General features: G+C 38.8%; 1 protein-coding gene across 2 annotated transcripts in view; it reads left to right on the top strand.

Moving 5' to 3' along the window:
- The first annotated feature begins 387 nt into the window (after nt 1-387).
- The window catches only part of dok7b (docking protein 7b), a 39,995-nt gene continuing 21,200 nt past the window's right edge, over nt 388-19,182 (top strand). Inside the window, exons 1-4 of one of the 2 annotated variants that reach the window (XM_026945007.3) lie at nt 392-614; nt 719-764; nt 5,331-5,552; nt 9,410-9,610. In XM_026945007.3, the coding sequence (XP_026800808.3) occupies nt 561-614; nt 719-764; nt 5,331-5,552; nt 9,410-9,610 (523 nt within the window). In that variant the 5' untranslated portion in view covers nt 392-560. Of the gene's footprint in view, nt 615-718; nt 765-5,330; nt 5,553-9,409; nt 9,611-19,182 lie in introns of both variants that reach the window. The other variant, XM_053232845.1, reaches the window with a different exon arrangement.

Here is a 19,182-nt window from a genome sequence, read left to right as displayed (position 1 = left end):
TTCCTTAAATCTGACCTGTAAAGCGACCTTGGGTGTTGGAAAGGTGCTATATAAATAAAAGTTATTATTATTATTATTATTATTTTTATTTTTATTTTTATTATTATTATTATTATTATTATTATTATTCTGTCAGGCAGATTTGCTGTAGTCTAGAAGAAGACTCATTTTCAGAGACATCTGCTTTTCCCCCCCTCAATCAATCAATCAGTCAAACAAACAAACAAAATAACAATTTGTAAATTGTTATTGGAGCCACAGCATTATTTAGCTGCAGTAATTCACAAGTTAGTGGAAATAACCCATAATACTACAGCTCGCGTGCTCGTTGGTCGTCATGGAAACATTCATACTTCTCTACTTCCGTACTCAATAGAATATCAGCCATACTGTCCTGTCAGATTAGATGTGTGCGCTGTAAGCACTACTGTACTAAGTTTGTAAAAAGCCACAGGGGGAGTGCAGGAGAGGGAGAGCAGTGTACACCATGTGCACACAGCCATTAAAGTTATTTTGAACTGAACACACACACACACAGCTGTCGGGAACCATGACACAAGATGACCGATACAGTGGTCGTCGAGGGACAAGTGAGACTCCGAGAAGGAAAAAAGGTTTCTCTAAACTACTTATCACGTCTTTTTGGAGAGGGATTAGTTGCTGTTGTGTGAGTGTACCTGGCCCAGGTGAGACTTTCACTGTCTTTCTGTCTCTACAGTGGAAGAGTAGATGGGTGGTCCTGCGAAAGCCCTCTCCGGTAGCAGGTAGGCTAACGGCACGCGTTAAAAAAAAAAAAAACACAGCGCGCGCGTGTTTGCGTGTGTGTGTATGTATATGTGTGTGTGTGTGTGTGTGTGTGTTAACAAATAAACACGTGTTTCTTAAAAAAATTTTGAAATGAAAAAACTCAAGGACTTGAAAGCAAAGATTGTGTAACTCCTCGGTGGTGAATGTATTTATACTCCGGTTTCTCCTGCCTGGTATTTCACCTGGAATCCTAGTGACGTCAGACCGCCGCTGTGGCCGCACGTGCGAATGAGAGCACGCGCAAGACTGTGACAAATCGAGGCGCGCGCGACGGCCCGAGCTTTAACTGCGCGTCATTAGTGGGTAAAAGTAATATTATATGATGTAATATTAGTGTAGGGTTTGGACTGGGTTGCTTTATAATATTAGATTATCAACAATCCGTGGAGTTCAGCGTCACAGACTGGATCTTTCCCCTCTCTGCTGATCATTATCTCTGTATAAACCACTGGTTCTCAGCCTTTTTTCAGTGGGCCGCACTATGTCCAAGTTCAAGTCTCACGGGCCGCATATCATTTACGCATGACGTCACCAATGCAAACTAACCAGATATCTAAGGTTTCTAAATGCTTACAATTAGATTTATTATTATTATTATTAGAGAGTATAATTCTACTTACCATTAATGGGACACCTGATGTTTGCATGTGTTGTTTCATTAGTATTTTCCTCACATCTTTTTTTCTCCTCTAATAACAAATTTGTCCATTTTGATCGTTAATTGATTACTGTTTTAAATCTTTTGTAATTTAGTTTTAAACTGTTTTAAATTCATTGTAATTGTGTGCTTGTAATTCATTGTAATTGTGTGCGTTAATTGTGTAGTTGCGTCAGTTCATAGTTGCATCAGTACTGCGCATGTCTGAAAACAATACATGATCACCAAAATTATTTTATATGACATAAAAATGATTGTTCAATCTTTTATTTGTTTAATACATTAAAAAAAATATGAATTGTAAAACTATAATTAATTAATTATAATTAATTCATTCATTCATTCATTAAATTCTTTTTTCATTTGCATTTGTGAGTTGAGAATCACTGGTATAAACACTGTCTCTGGATCTATTCTTTAGCCCTGTTTGGACTGGATTAGTGTTACATGAGGAGCTGTATTACTGGTGCATCTCTGGGATTTTATTTAATTGTACTGTAATTTTTTACAGACTGTGCATTATTGCATGGGGAAAAGCCAGTAGATAAGCAATCACACATGATGGACAGTCCAGGTGGATTATTTTTCTATTACAGCATGGACCAAAGTGTGTTATTCCTCTTAGACCCCCGCAATGATTACAGTTTATTAATGAATGCCAGGTCACACTTTTTCACCAACATTTAATGTTATGCAGTGTTGCAATGTTACACCAACTATAAACAGTTGTTCTCTCGCCAGCCTCTTTTTTATTCTCTCACTTGATGTTAATTAGACCAAAAAAAAAATGCATGTTGTCTTGTTACAGAGAAACTGGAAAATGCAAAGCACTCTGTCCTGAACACTTTCCCATGATGGAGAACTTACTGACTGTTACAAAGCGCTGACACTGGAGACTCCTTCCATAAATGTTATATAAACGTCTCCTAACAGAAAACTTCACCATATCAGCAATTATACGGTTTTCTTTGTTTAAATAAGAGCACATTTTCATCAGTTTTTATTAGCCTTAGAATATGTGGCACAGCTGCTACATACAGCTCTCTGTATATAAGCTGTCACAATAGGAATAAAAACATATTAGAACAAGTGCATTAATATAACACTCACATTTACAGAACTGCTGCTGTTGTATAGAACATTTCTCCACCCTTTAGCTTTGAGAATTGAACAGAGCTGTGGTGTTACCCCAGGTAATATATATCCTGTACAAATCGACATCCTGATAAAGATTCATCTCAATTCCCCTCTAAAATATTCTGTTTTAGAGTTAACTTTGAGTTAACATTGCATAACATTAAATGTAACAGTAAATTATGAAATATTCTATTTTAGAGACACTTCAGTAAGCGATCTTTTCTATCGTCTCCTGCAAAAACTAAATCAAAGCCAAGTATTGGCTGAATTTAAAACATAGAAGAACAGATGTATATAATAAAAGTCAAAACAGATTGTATTAAAATGAGATGTATGTAGTGTGCATGGAACTTTTAGTGACAACCGTATGTACATTGTGAAGATACTCCCATCTCTGTGATTTATACAGCGATCGCTTATCTAGTGTTTATCGATAATACACAGATGTCCTCTGCCAACATGAATTATCAAACATACAGTAGGTATGGAAATCTTATCCTCTCTGAATAGTACATTTCTCTGTCAATTTGTATGTCTGAAGTTAATAATGCACTATTGTGGGAGATCTGGCAAAGTGGAGCACAGGGAATAATATGTAGTGTACTTATGACAGCACACACCATGTTCAAAACTGCACCTTATCCCATTTCAATAGTGCTCTACTTAATAGCCATTTCAAAAAGCATAGTGGAGAATCTCCACCAGTGAAACCCTACAATGGGCCCAATATGAAGCCTTTGTTATTTGTTACTGATTTAGCTTCATAGTTGCTGAAACGATTTGCACAAAATATCTACAATGATGATGAACCACATTAAATATATTCATAGTGAAATATTTGTAATGTCTTTAACAATTCTAGTTCTAATTTATCGCTTGATGATGTATTTTCATTATTCCTGTGAGAACTTAGCAGATGTGTGGTGCACTGATATCACTGAGAGACATTTCTAGGGCAGTTACAATGATGTTTAAAAGGGGGGAAAAATCAATAATCTCAAAAATAAGACCGGGCCGGTTTTGCTGTTAGCTCCTAAAAAAGGGCAAGAGCTTCTTTTCTCACTCACCATTATCCAGCAGCATTCAATATCATATTAATGAGAAATCCAACAGGGAGTGGAGACAGCAACTACTTGAGGATGCAATGCAGCTATATGAGACAGTTGAGCTGAGTTATGGCAGAGACACGGCTCTGCTAGTTAGTGATATACAAGATGACAAGCATAATGGAGTTGACGGTGGTATTAGCATGAAAGTTGAAGCTTTGGAAGCTGATCTGTATGAGAAGAGTGTACAAGAGGAGGTATGAGACCTGGACAGAGTAAAAGACTAAAGCGCAACTACATCACTTTCTTTAGGTAGAGATGAAGCAAGGGCTAAAGCTTATCACCGCTATCAGCAGGTAGTCAAACAGAATTGTGGGTAATGTAGAAAATTGTTAATCATTACTTCCTGTTGGTACTAGTCTCAGCTTCAGCACTACCCCAATGGCCCATGAGGTGTCTGATATGTATTGTACACTTACCTTGTAACAATCTTCAAAATCCTCACCTCTGATTGGCTCCCTCGTCCATGGATGACCACGAAATGGCACCATTTTGCAACGGGAAAACAAACTTTTGAACATCATGACAACAAAGCTTTTCAGAGCAAGAAATAGTCAATGGATTGGTACAAACACCACGTATTTAAAAGCGCTTCCAGATTTCTGTTTGAAGAAAACGAGATACTCGAACGTATTTGCTGATGGGCCATGGAAGAAGTCTGTAGTTGGTTTATAGTGTCAGTCATATGGGCTTTTCCTGTACAAGTAGGCGGTTCTTAGCCATTTTTAGTGACAGAATGTACCAGACTCTCTAGCTATAGCTAGAAATCTACAAAAGTTTTGGGATTTTGTCAGGGGCTGACATGTAATGAGTCAGTCAGTCTCCAGCTGTTACAATAAATCACTCTCTCTCTCTCTCTCTGAAGTGCTTCATATGGCAGCTGCTTGTATGTCTATTCATGCTGAACTACAACTGCAAACACGTACAGTAAATATAGACCATCAGCACAACGTTACAGTGATGTCTCACTGGATTCACTTTAATTGCATGCTGGTCTGCACAAGACATTTGTGTAGGAGTGGATAATTATAGACTAACACTACAGGTGCTAACAAGCTCTCATTACTGTACCAACAAGTCCTGGCAGAGCATTCTGAGTGCATCATATGATTTTTTTTTTTGGGCAATTTTTTAAATCTTGCATTTTATAGTTTTATGGATTTATGGATTCGAGTATAGGAGGATGGGTTTCTTGTTTTTTTAAGATTCTTTCTTAATGTTCTCAATATTATTTTGCAGAAATTTGCATCTAGAGCTCTAATGAGCAAGCCAAAGATGACAGTAACAAGAAAAAAAAGTTTTTTCTTGTTGCTCTCATGTTCGGTTTGCTCATTAGAAGTCTAGATGCAAAAGAAAAAGAAGGTACTAAACTGTACCCTAGTACAAAAGAAGTCTAGACAGAGATAGCGATGACGTTAAAATCTCTTTATAAATAAGGTGCAAATGAAATTGAAATTGAAATGACAGTCTGTCTGTATCTCCATGTTATTAGCATTTCACTACATCAGTATGGAAATAGTTTGTTACAGCAGTAAACCATTTCAGTAGGACTTGCATATTTTACATTATATTGCCTATTGTTTAATTATGTGTGTATGTGTGTGTGTGTGTGTGTGTGTCAGACTGCCTGTGTGTGCTGGTGTATAAGGAGCGCAGTAAAGGGCAGCGGGAGAAGAGTCAGCTCACTCTGGGTGATATCTGTGGCCTGGAGCTCCTGCAGGGTTTTGAAGGAGTGAACTATGCTCTTACCCTGCTCTGCCTGACACAGTCTCTTACACTCGGCTTCGACAGCAGGGAAAACCTCCTGGCCTGGGACGCGCGCATCCGCTACAGCCTCGGAGAGGGTGAGAAACCTCTGCTCCGATAGACTGTATATATTAAATATTAATTCAAAAGCACTCTCCTTATACAGATACACCACAGTATTTCAAAATAATCTTTATACAAGCTATGCCTAGAAGGAATACATTTTTTTCAGTTTTTTGCTAATTACAGGTAACAATTCTGTTCTGTGATCTCAAAGTTGTACATTGCATGAGAAGCATGCTAAAAGGAAGTGGGTTTGGTGGCAAGCTATCATAAGACAAGCTTCTGACCCTGCACCTTCATGTACACTCCTTTCCAAAAGAACACACACACAAAGATGGAGCACATAGCAAACATCATTTGTGGTTGAGAGGTCTATATTAAGTCACTCCCCTGAATGCCGGTCAGGTTGTGTGTGACACGAATGGACTCTTGAAGTTTAAATATGGTCTGCTGAGGTGCCAGCAATCCTGTAAATTTCTCCAGAACTTTCCTTCACCTAACTCCTCTCATACATTCAGAAGCTAAAGGGAAGCTTCTTTCATCATCCAGGATCCTGTTTCTACACTCAGCTCTGTATGCTTAGATTTTCCTCGGTAGGATTACCATCAACAAACATAGTTTTTAATATTGGCAATCAAAATTTATATCTTTAAAAGGCACAATGTTGCTATTACTGACACTACAAAATATTATTCTTCGTTTGGTATGCAGCTGCGTAGGTTTGTTAGCATGTTGGAATAATATTTGTGTGCTTTAGAGATACACTATTTGGCCAAAAGTATGTGGATAACTGAGTACTGAAGTATTGAGTATGCCATTAAAAACCATGGGCATTAATATTGACTTATACTCCTTTGCTGTTATAATAACTTCCACTTTTCTGGGAAGGCGTTCCACTAGCTTTTGGAGCGTGGCTGTGGGGATTTGTGTTCCTTCAGCCACACAAGGTTGGGCTCTGATGTTGGGCTAGAAGGCCTGGTGCGAAGTTGGAGTGCCAGTTCACCCCAAAGGTGATCAGTGGGCTTGAGGTCAGGGATCTGTGCAGGACACTCAAGTTCTTCCACTCCAGCCTTGGCAAACCATGTCTTCATGGAGCTTGCTTTGTGCACAAGGGCATTTTAATGCTGGAACATGTTTGGATCTCTTCATTCCAGTGATGGGAAATCTTAATGCTACAGCATACAAAAACTATACAATTATATACAATTGTGTGCTTCCAACTTTGTGGCCACAGTTTGGGGAAGAATCACATTTGGCTGTAATGGTCAGATGTCCACATATTTCTGGCCATGTAGTGTAGAGTGCCTTATTTAAGAGGCCATGTAGAAACAGCCATCTTGTAAATAGCATTATATACAGAATAAAACACTTGGGGCATGATGTTATAGGAAACTAATCAGTGACAGGGTGGTGTGATGCCAATGGTTAGATTTTTATCAATTACAGAATGCCACGTCATACTTTTTGTCCGTTTTTAGCTACACTTAATGTTGTGGAACATCCATGAGAACATTATCACCTGTTCCAACTTACATTATATAAATAGTAGTTCTCTTACCAGCCTTGCAAAGAAACTGAAAGCACAAACCTCTGTCCTGAAGACTTTCCTGTAAAATTTCCTTATATCAAATTATAGAAACTTTTCTTTATTAAATAATAACACATACTTTATCTGTTTATTATTAGGCCTAGATTATATGGAGCTGCCCCTTACCATAGAAACGATAACCGAGAGCTGCTGTTATAGAAAATTAATCGACACCTTCCAACCAATCAGAATTGAGAATTCAGCAGCGCTGTGGTATAAGCAGCAGTATGACACAAATTCTTCTCAGTGAAGACAGACTCATAACTCTCACAGTGATCATCCATTTTGCAGCTGAAAATCATGATAATATCGTAAGCTGTGATAAATGATTATGCAACATAACATCGGCACGTTCCAAAGGCACATCACAGATAACGATCGTTTCTATCCTGATCTGTTGCATCCTCAAGTTCCACGTCCTTCCCTTTGTTTATTTGTTTGTGTGTGTGCCGTGCTGACAGAGCGATAATAGATCGTGTTCAGTGAAGCGTGGTGAATATTTCCCATGATGCTCGAATGCTCTCATCAGTCTCCTTCGCTCCACTGTGCTCCCTCACTATATGACGGCTCGCTAACTCGCCTTACATTGAGCCTGATTGATGAGTCAGTCAGCATAGGAGACTGTTTATCCCTCTCTCTCTCTCTCTCTCTCTCTCTCTCTCTGTGTGGGATGGCAGACAACAAAATCCTTATCAGAAAATAAGCTTCTTCATCGACTCCTGATAATGACCCTTTAAAACATCAAAGTTATTGATTATACTTTTTTGAGTAATCCTAATTGTGATGAACACGTCACATCCTAGAGCTCTGTTCACTGCTCACTTGCTTACTTATCATTTCCATAAATGCTTTATTATTCCTTTTTTAAAAGGAACTCATTAAGCTTTCAGGCCTCTAGCTAGAGCAGCACATTACTTTATCAATCTGTTTACTTTAGTAGATTTAAATGAATATCACAGCAGCATTTATGCAAATGCGTTAAATGTTGGCAGTGTGGGTTGAATAAACATCGCCCCAGCACACAGTTCCCATTTGTGCAGAGGGCTTTTTTGATGAGATTAGCTATTAGCATAGTTCAAATGCAACAGTTAAGAAATTCGTTTCTGTAAACATGAAATAGTGTTGTATTTTATAGACTTCTGCAGCATATTAAAATGTCGTCTCTCCCGCATACTTTTAAAGCCGTAAAATCGAGGATTTCTCCTGGAAATTTAATCTTCTTTGTCTATGATTGTTACAGAGCTGGTACTGTAAGATAACCGTACTGTACGTTTGGAATGAGATGATCCTCAGTTCTACAATATTGTCATTGGGGACGCATTGAAAGATTGTCACTTCCCTTGTGTTTCATTTGGGAAGAAGCTGCCTAGTAAGATGGACAGCATTCTTGTGATAAAATCTGACCAATTCAGAAGGCCGAATAGGGGAAGCTGCCTTTTAACTTTCCCCCTTTTGTGGAAAAACTTGGAAGGAGTGTCACAACCCCTTAAATCTGTTCTCCAGTTTCCATAAATACAGGCGTTTGTCCATCAAAATGCATGAATCGTGTTTGTTTAATGGCAAAATACAATGCATCTCAGTGTTCTTGAAAAAGGCAAGTGGAAAACAGTAGTTCTAGGAGTCCTTTTACTAGGAGTAGTGAGTAGCAGTTTTAATGTCAAAAAGTCAGAGAAAAGAGAAAAGTCCAGTGCAAAGATACATCTTTAGGATTACCATTTAACTATTCCTTGCGTTGTGTGGTTCTTCACAATGTTTTCTTTGTAGTCTATGTTTTGTGCTTCACGGGATAATGTTGCCACTTCACAGCTCCAGGATTTCCAGTTCAGTCCACTAGAGTAACCAAATTGGGTTACTCTCTGTGTGGAGTTTTACATGTTTTTTTTTTTTTTTCTTGGTTCTCCGGTTTCCTCCCACCTCCTAAAAACATGCCAGTAGGTGAACTGACTACACTAAATCGCCCCTACATGTGAATGAGTGTGATGGACTGGCATCCAGTCCAAACTATATTCCCACCTCATGCCCAGCGTTCCCGGGATGGGCTCCGGATCCACCACGACCCTGACCAGGATAAAGCGCTTACTGAAGATGAGTGAAAGAATGAACAAGCTCTTTATGCTTTGCCACAAACATGCTAATCCTGTCAGCAGTCATATTTAAATGAAGATATTAATTCTATCATAAAATGCCATGAAAGGTAAGCAAATAACCTAAATGCAATATCAGCACATGTCTATTAAAAGGGAAACTATTTCTCTTTCTCGGATAACTCTTAAATGCTAAACTGAAAAGTTGCTTCTTTTTCAGTCCACAGGTTCAATGTAAATGTCCAACCGGGCACTAAGCTGGAGAGCGGCGCAGCAGCACTGCATCTGTGTAATAACCTGCTCGTTATAGCCCGAGACATCCCTCCAGCAGTTATTGCGCACTGGAGACTGACTGACCTGAGACGTTATGGAGCAGTGCCTAATGGATTTATCTTTGAGGGAGGGACACGCTGTGGCTATTGTGAGTCTCTTTTTGTGTTTTATGTATAAATGCCAGTGCTGTTGTACTGCTACTGCTCGTGCTGCTTACAGCACAGGTTCCCAACCCTGGTCCTGGAGTATATATGTTTTCAGATAGCCTTTAAGAACGCCTTTGCCAAAAGAATAATGTTTTGAAATCATTCTCATGGCTGGAACGGGAAGCTGTTGCAAGGTTGCGATGGACATGTGATTACAAAGTAATGGTGATCATGTAGAGGAGGTTTTGTAAATAACGTTACATTTTGCAAAAAGTATTAACTTCCCCTATGTATGGAGACTTTTGGGACACCCTGTGGACACCCTGTACTCCTGATCTTTAGACTCTTGAATTCACTTTGAGCTTTGGGAATATTGGGAAATCCTCTTTTCTGATGAATATCCTAACCCTAGGACTTCGGAGATAGATATTTGTGGGCGAAGGTGGATAGTTGTGGGTGAATATTAATGCTAGCTGCTTCCCTAGCTAATGCCAAGCAATGACTCTGGAGACTGGTACAGAAACCTGGTACAGAATGCTACCACTAGGAAGCAGAATATTTTATTGAAAATGTAGGCTGAAATTTGATAACTGTATTTAGACTAGTGTTACAGTAGAGAGCATGTATTACTCCAAGAATAGAATTGACTTGTCAGATGAGACACTGTTTGATTGACAGAGTGGAATTGAGCTTGTTCTGAAGCTCTTGGCTCTGTTTTTTCTTTAGGAAATGTTATTACTGCTTTCAGGTCTCTTGCATCTTGATATTTGTCACACCTGGCATGCTTCAAATGACTGCTTTGCTATAAAACCATAAAGCCTCCTACTCTGTGATTGGCTAGGAGTTGCTATACCAGAAATATCTGGTTATTGTATTGTATGATGTATTTGTTCAGTGCAAAAAAAAAAAACCTTGATGGATGCAAAATGCTGAAAGGCAAAGCTACATTAAAGAATAATACATAAGGAATAAAATACATGGGGGCTCGTTATAAGAAAATAATCAAGTTGATTATGTATAACATAATCATGTCCCAAAGTGTTTTATTCCTCTTACACCACAGCTATTTGCCAACACTGAACTACACGTCATACTTACAGTTGCATTTAATGTTGTGGAACGTTCTCAAGAAACAATTTCTTTCTTTTATCACTTCCATTATAGTAGCTTTAAAGCCTCTTTTTCTCTCTCTTGTAGTTAATAAAACAAATAAATGCAGCTTGTCATGTTACCGAGGAACCAGAACATGCAAACTTCTCTGTCCTGAGGACTCTCCTGTAGCAGAAAACTTACTATTGCAAAGCCCTGACACTGGAGACTCCTTCCATAAATGTTAAATAACCTCATCACCCTATCATTGATTAGATATTTTTCTTAGGTTTACTATTTAGCTTAGGTTGTTACTATAGAAATGATAATGTATCAGAATTAAGGGGTACTTTAATATAAACCTATTAATAATTACAGCCAGAATTATTGTCAGGGCTGCTGTTATAGAAAATTCTTCTTTGTGACCAATCAGATTGGAGAATTCAACAGTGCTGTAAGATGTTTAACGTTCTTCGTAAAAGGGTTAAGTCTTTCCAAGGCTCTCCACTCCTTTCTCTCATTTTCACGCAGTATTAGTGACATTCCATGAAGTGCCAAGAGTCCAGTGCGAAAATTAGATACACTCTAAGTTTTTCCCATCTCCTCCTCCTTCTCTCTCTCTCTCTCTCCCTCTCTCAGTATCTCCCTCGCACACCCTCATGCTCACACGGCGGTGGGTATTGTGCGATCTGGTCCATTCTGAACTCATTGCATTAGCACTATATAACCACCAGCTGTCTTTTTGGCGGAATGAAATGCAGCTGTTCGTGAAGCTCTATTAGACCTAAAAACCTGACTTGTCTACAAGCCAGACCCTGTAATAAAGAAAAACAGATTTTCCTACTGATGTATCTTTTTAATTAATTTGTCGCTGGTGATGGAGGGGGTATGTGGTGCATTTAGGGAATGCTCAGCTGTTGCAGTTGACTGTGTAACAGACTCGGGCCAGTTTTATAGGTTTGGCATGTTATAGAGTGTGTTAACAGTCTTCTACCAACTGCAGATGCTCAAATATAGAGGGACATAGAGCTGTGATTCTCAAAGTGGGGTCCGTGAAGCATAGCCAGGGGGGTCTGTGATTTCTCTGTCTGACTGACTGACTGACTGCCTGATCCCCATTGTTGAAAGGCGCATGCATGAGGAGTCTAGCTAGCTGAATTTCATTCTAGCTACCCTTAGCTAGCAAGCAGTGAGCGATATGTGGGATATTCTGTGATATACATGCATCTGCTGCATATGCTCGCAAACTAGCCCACCTCTGCATCGTTTTGGGATAGTTGGAGTTTCGATAACATTAGCTAGCAAGCAGTGAATGATTCGTATGTATCTGCTGAGTTTGTTCGCAAGTAACCATATTATTTACTGATAGTCACTGAGAGTAATGGTAGGTTCACTACAGCTGAGTCGTTTCATAAGGGTCTGTGTCCATGCTTTTGATGTGTGAGGATGTACTGTAGCATGAAAGCATTTGTAGCTACATACTGGTCTAAAACTCTAAATCTTATATCCTTTATATATCTTTTACACCCTGCATAAATGACTGCATCCCCGTTGTTAAAATGCTGTTGACACTTGTGTAACAAATGCTATGCAGCCGATGGCAGTCTGGCAAAACTAGGCTTGCCTAGTCTTGTTTATTTTTTCACGTGGTTTATAATCACAAGTTGTCATGTGGTAACACTTTATTTGACACTCTGTAAGCCATCTATAGACTGTCATGAATCAGATTATTCACTGATTCTCAACAACATATCAAATGATGTTTAACTACAGTTATACCACCTCGCTGTTGAATTCTTGAATCCAGCCAGTCAGAAGGCATTGATTAATTTTCCATAACAACAGCTTTGACAGTAGTTCTGTCTGCAAGGCAAATCACAGGATAATATCAATGTACTTGTTTACATACGCTGGATATAAATAGTTTACACACCCCTGTTAAAATTGCTAAGAAAAAAAAAAAACGAAAGAAAAAAAAAACTGACTTTGATGGAAAAAAAAAAATTTAAACCAAGATAAATCATGTCAGATCTTTTTCCACCTTTTATTGTGATATAGCAACCATAAAAATTCAAATAATAAATATTAACAAATAATAACAAATAGAAATGTTTTAAGGGGGAAAAAAAGAAAAAGAACAAACCTACAATATCCTTGTCACTTCCTGGTTGAAGACAACATCCAAGTGTTTTCCACCATGGGAAGGTCTTCACGACTGAGGTTGTTGAATTTTCTTTTTAATCTACTGCATTGTTCATATTTAGGGGGCAAAGTGCCTATTGTTATTCTTCTTCTTCTATATGTTTTCTTCTTCTTCTTCTGGCTAGGGTGCCTATGTCAGCCCATAGGACCATCTGGTAAAAAGTTCTAAAATTTGGCACACTGATTGGAGAGGGTCTAACGCTTTAGTTGCCAACGCTTTAGTGCCACCATCGGGTCAAATTTGGAAGTACATTTATGGTCATAACTTTTGAACCATGTGTCCAAAATTAAAAGATGATTTTCCGTCATCTTGGATTATGTTTTTTTTGCTACTCCTCCTACAAATTTTGTCCAGTCATCATCAAATATAACTCATCTTCAGAGTCAGCCTCACAAAAGTTATCAAAAGACTTTTGAATAGTCCAAAGGGTTGCCCATAATGGGCCAACGAATCTGTTGGCGAAGCCGTCAAACAGGAAGTGAGGCTGTATCTCAGCAACGACTTGCACTGACACAAAACTTGGTAGGCATCTTCAGGACCATGACCTGAGGCTATGCAACAAATTTCGTGGTATCACCACATACTGGTCAAAAGTTACAATAACATGCCAAAAATGCTGACATCTAACTGACATTTTTGCTACTCCTCCTCCACATTTTGTCCAATCTTCACCACATTTGGCTCACATCATCTTGAGACCTGTCTAAACAATGCTGCAGCAATGCCACCCTGCTGCCCATTTGTTCATCTAGACCTTTCCTCCTACAGTCAGAGAATTCCACCCCTTTCTGTGGTCACAACATACACATCATGAGTGAAACAACAAATCACTCTTGAATCCCCTTGCCTAAAGTTAAGGCTCTGCTTTCCTGTGATTGCTTAGGTAACAATTGTAGTGTGTCTGTGAATGTGTGGCTCACCGAGTCTGGGTGCTTGGCCCCTGAAAATGCTGCTTGCAGCTTTAATATTAATGTATTATTATTATTATTAACAAGAGAAACTGCTAGAACAACTGCTTTTTTATGTAAGCGATAAAGAGATTTGTTTCACAGATGTTCCACAACATTAAATAGTTAAAAAAAAGTAACCATAAATGGATAAAAATATGACAGGTTTTTCTTTAGTAAACAAATAATTGGCCAATTTGTGTGGTATAAAAGGAATTAAATGATTCAGGATGTCCTGTTATAGTAATTTTTTGGCTGATTATTTTCCTATAACAGCACATCTGGGCTGTATTCTCAGGCCATCCCCAGCTTCCCAAAAGTGGGATCAAAACTCAGTGGCATTTCTTCAATACACAACCTAACACAATAGCATAATCTAAGAAACTGCCAGCAAGACTGCAGTAACTGTAAAAAAAAAAAAAAAAAAAAAGACAGCCTGAGCAGCTATGAACTTCCCAATCACCACAGTGATTTCTTGAACTCAGAATAAGTGAGGAAAGGCTGCCTGAATACACCAGAGATATGTGTATGTGTGTGTGTGAGTGTGTGTGAGTGTGTGTGTGTGTTTTTTCAATTGACTGAAACAGAAGGGTGATATCGGTGCAGATGCATGGACATGTTTGTGCTGTCAGCGTCATATCTTACCAGGAAGCCATAGGTATCCAGATCTTAAATTTCCCACTTCCTGCTAGCGGTGTGATTAGGAGGTACATATTTTTTTAACCCCTGTAGCCTGTCCAGATACAAGACAAAAAGGAAGCTACTTTTTCACAGGAGCGAGTGTGAGCTTGATTAAGTTCTAATGTTTAATTCACCTAGAAAAGTTTGCAGTAGTCTTTTTTTTCCCTCTATCACTTTGATAAAGGTTATTTTCCCCACCTTTACCAAAAAATCTTGTTCGTTTTTATACTTCTCTGCTTACATATTGGCCTTTCTGACTTTGGTGCTAATGGGAGGTTTGAATCTTACACTGATTACCGCTCTCTCACCTCACAAACCCTTCGGAGAATGGTGAAGCATGATACTTTGACCCCTTGCACACTGTGGGAGATTTGTACGCCTGTTTCTGGGGACCTTTCTTCACAGCACTAATTATATGCTACAGTTGTTGTGGTCTTGTTCAGATGACCTGGGCATTGCAAATTGCTTACACCTCCAGTAGTTTTGTACTTTTTTCACAATATTTCACACAGTGGGGTTTGTGAAGTTTTCAGTTTTCTTCTTGGCTCAGAAGGCAAACTGCAATGACTGCAACCGGTCATGAACATCCAAAGCTCTTTTATGTGGGAACAATTAAAAGAACATGGAAAAAAAAACACCATCCAGTTGTTCTAATTTTTATGCTCAGCTTAAATCTTCTGGTCAAATCACTACAAATTGTAGCATAGTTCATGTATGAAAAAATATTACTACAAAATTTTATTTTTACAAAAAGTCATAAACACCTCATTACTGATGTCTTACCCCCCTGTATTTTTTCACCACAATATTTAGCTTCTCCAAATGCAGATTAATATTAAAAAAGTGCTTTAGGAAAGATTCTATTTTGTTAAAATTCATAGCCCTGCAGAGATAATTCAATATCTCAAAAAAATAAGTTGCTGTCTTGCTACGCTAGTATAGAGCATTTGTATGGTCAGATTAGTCAAGGCAGGATTGAAGGCCGTGTCTCCTTTAATTCATTAAAACACAGTGAGTGAATACTCTGGATGGAGGACGGTGTATTAAAATGCAAATGTAACTGTGTTTCTAATCCACTGAGGAAACAAAAGCACACTGTTGCAGCTCAAAGCACCGTCAAAGCACCATACGGCTCACATCATAAGTGAGTGTGTCTGCTGTCACGTTTCATTTGTGTCAAGTAAAGCATACGTGCCGTTTGTTTGGCTGTTTATGAGCAGTCACTAGGCTGAGAATTTCCAGGTGCTTCTTTTCTGCTAGTGAAGACAACTGCATGGAAGTAATATGATGGAAGTGAAAACATGATTGCAGTATTGAATTAGACATGTGCAAAATGATGATTCTTCAAAATGTCAGCAGTAGAGCTGATGTGACTTTGTATGTTTATACTGGATTTTTTTTCCATTCTGGCAGGACCTGCTCTGATGGGCCATTGAAAATGTTCAAATTCTTTTTTAATCTTTTTATGGAGTTCTCAGTCCAACTACTTACATTTTAAATTACAGTACATTGAAGTACTAATACTGTTTGTAGATGTTGTGCAATCGTGGGGCAGCACCTTTAGCTCGCATAGAGTTATTATTGTACCTGGTGATCAAAATTGGGAACTCGCACTATGAACATTTTCAAGTGGATGAGGAGCAGTGGACAGGCCAGGTAATGACAGGGTTGCCAGGTTGGACTAATTTAAAATATTCCACAGCTGCCAAGATCTTATTTTATAGTAAATAATCTGAATTAAATCTAATACATTTCCCCAAAAAAAGTAAAAAAAAAAAAGTTTTAATTCTTCAATTTTCACCCCTGGCTTGTGTCATTTTAAACGGTTGATTAATACCGTGATACTGCGATATCTTACTTCTGGATATTGATCTCACACCAGAGGCACTGCCTCGCTGATGTTACATTCTTGCAGGCAACCAGACACCAATTGCAAGTCAACTTGAGATCAAATGTCAGATTTCTAATTGCCCAGCAAAAATTAAAGAGGCTGTGTAGTCGTGAGATTCTGCTATATCCAAAGTGCCTTTCGTCACGTACACAGGCACACACACGCACATAGAATGTGACATGGTGGGATTGTGCAAGAGATAAGGTAGCAGGCATGCTTGGTGTTTTTGCCAACTTAGAGTAGGATTCCTGATCCCTTTCCAAATTTCAGCCTCCACAGGCTACCTTTCTGACCTTTTAATGCCCATAGCTCAGCAAAGCTGCTGTCCACCAGTCATTCAGGACATCCACACTGCTCAGAACCACGTAGCATTCTGCTCCTGTGCTGAAATCTTCGCTGGGTGTTTTGTTCAAGACCCGCTATTGTCTTTACATAGGACAAGGTGTGAAATTGTGTACTATAGTGGATTTTTATTCTCTTTATACCACATATGTACACAAGTAGGGATGCGTCAATATTTATACTGAGATCAGATATCGCTCAAATGCCAGGCTCATGTACTCGTACTCATAACAAAATGCTCCGATAACAACATATGATACCAGGTGATATTATGTGAAGTAAGTGTCATGAATTGTGTGTACACATAGGTATTGGTGAGTGTGGAACTGTGAAACAACAAATTTTCACGTGTGAGCACTTCAGTTCAGCGAGCACTGAGCACTGAGCCACACTCGCTTCCAGAGTCTACACTTTGTTTACGAGCCAAGGTGCAATTCACAGCACCTTGTGCTCATTTTCAGTGATCACGCTTGCTGATACTGTTCTGTGCACTTTGATCATCTGCTCTCACACTCTTTATTAAAGATGCTATTCAAACATCTTAAAAATAAAGCTCAGCACGAGGAGTTCATTGCCAGCAGCACATAGCAGCAACTATCATAAACACCTAATAAAGTGTCCCATGGCACCCTGATTGCTTAGTACTAAGTAGGTATTCATACTCATTCAACCCTAGTTACAATACAGAGGTTTTCCACAAAAATGGAAACACATGACATCACTTTTTCACCTCTCCTATTGCTTGTATTTTTATTTTCCAAAGGGCATCCATCGTCATGGCCCTGTCATCATATATCTCCATACCTGACATCATCTTGATCATCAGCATCATATATCTCTCCACCTGACATCACCATGACCTCTCAAAACAACACTGGAGGCTAGATTGCACTGACACCATATGGACACATCATTGGGTCTTTAATCATATAAGTCTCTGCGTGACATCAGCGTGATGAAAGATAACGTCTTTAAACCACAGCTGAAGCCAGATTGCACTGACCCAGTATGGAGACAAGAGAATGGGACATGCTGGCAAGAAGGGGTCGCTTGTATTTATAGACTGTTGATGGATTATGAAACCGGCCGCTCAGGGCGTTATTTTCGTAAAGGCCTCTCGCTCCTATAGCCGAGGCCATGTAGTCTCCATGGTGACGTTAAGGGATCTGGCACAGCTATATTTACTACATGTGAGAGTGCTGCAGCCCGGAGCTTCATTAGGCTTTGGGAGGGGAGCGCAGAGTCATAATTGCACCGAGAATCTGCTGATTGACACAATGCAAGTAAACCATGTTCTCTCCCTGTGAAGTTTTTCTCATCACAGCTGGAAAGTGCTTTCCAGATCATAGGTCCCACTCATTGGAGCTCCAGTGTTATGACTTATGTGTTATGGTTTTTATTAATTATGCTATGGTTTTTATTAATTATACAGTATCATATACATGGCTGTATACTTAGCGTGTACTTTGTAGTCTAGCATGCTACCGATAATATTTTTCTTAATCAATATTCGTGCCACAGATGAAATGCACATGAATGGCAATTCACTAGCAAAAAATATTAAGCCAATGTCCACTAAAGACCTAAATCATTGTGTTTAAACACTTATTATCTGGCAACATCAGATCAGGTGCAGATAGAGGATAAAATAGTTAAGGCTATATACGTGTAGATTTATACCACAGGGCTGTTGAATGCTCAATTCTGATTGGTCAGAAGGTCTTGTTTTAATTTAAAACAATTTAATTTAACTTAATTTTCTATGACAGCAGCTCTGACAGAAGTCTCAGCCACAACGTTTATATTAATGTGCTCATTCTAATACTTAAATGTTTCAGAAGTAACTTACACAAGGCTTATATGATGGACTCCAGTGTCAGCGCTTTGTAACAGTCAGAGCTGAAGTTGTAACTTTAATTTTTCCAAAACAGGAAAATCTTCAGGACAGACGGATTTGTGTTTTGTGGTTTCTCAGTAACGCAAAGAGCTGCATTTTTTTGTCTTATTAATGTCACAACAGAGAAAAAAGAGAGATTGATAAGGGAACGACTGTTTACAGCTGCTATGAGGCAGTCATTACAAGAACTAACATGAAATGTAACAATATGTATGACATGTTGTTTACTCCATTTAGGGTCAGGCCACATCACACCACCCCATTGTTGATTCCTTTACCATAACAGCATGCCTCATCATGTTTTATTCCTTACATATACAATACAAGTAGCAACTATATAACAAAATCTAGGCTTTGAATGAGATCTAGATCTTTCAGGTAATTTCAAGTAATTGCAATCAGTCTGGTCACTATGCGTTCTATGGAAACGTCCCCCATTTTAGTCACTGAGGCTTTACACAATATCAGTGAGAACTTTATCTTTAGTCCTTCCTTAACCTGTCTGCTGCCTCTGACACTATAAA

This window comes from Pangasianodon hypophthalmus, chromosome 3 (assembly GCF_027358585.1).
Source record: "Pangasianodon hypophthalmus isolate fPanHyp1 chromosome 3, fPanHyp1.pri, whole genome shotgun sequence".
In the NCBI taxonomy this organism is placed as follows: domain Eukaryota; kingdom Metazoa; phylum Chordata; class Actinopteri; order Siluriformes; family Pangasiidae; genus Pangasianodon; species Pangasianodon hypophthalmus.
The sequence above is the reverse complement of the archived record's forward strand: the minus strand, read 5'-3'. Positions and strand labels throughout refer to the sequence as shown.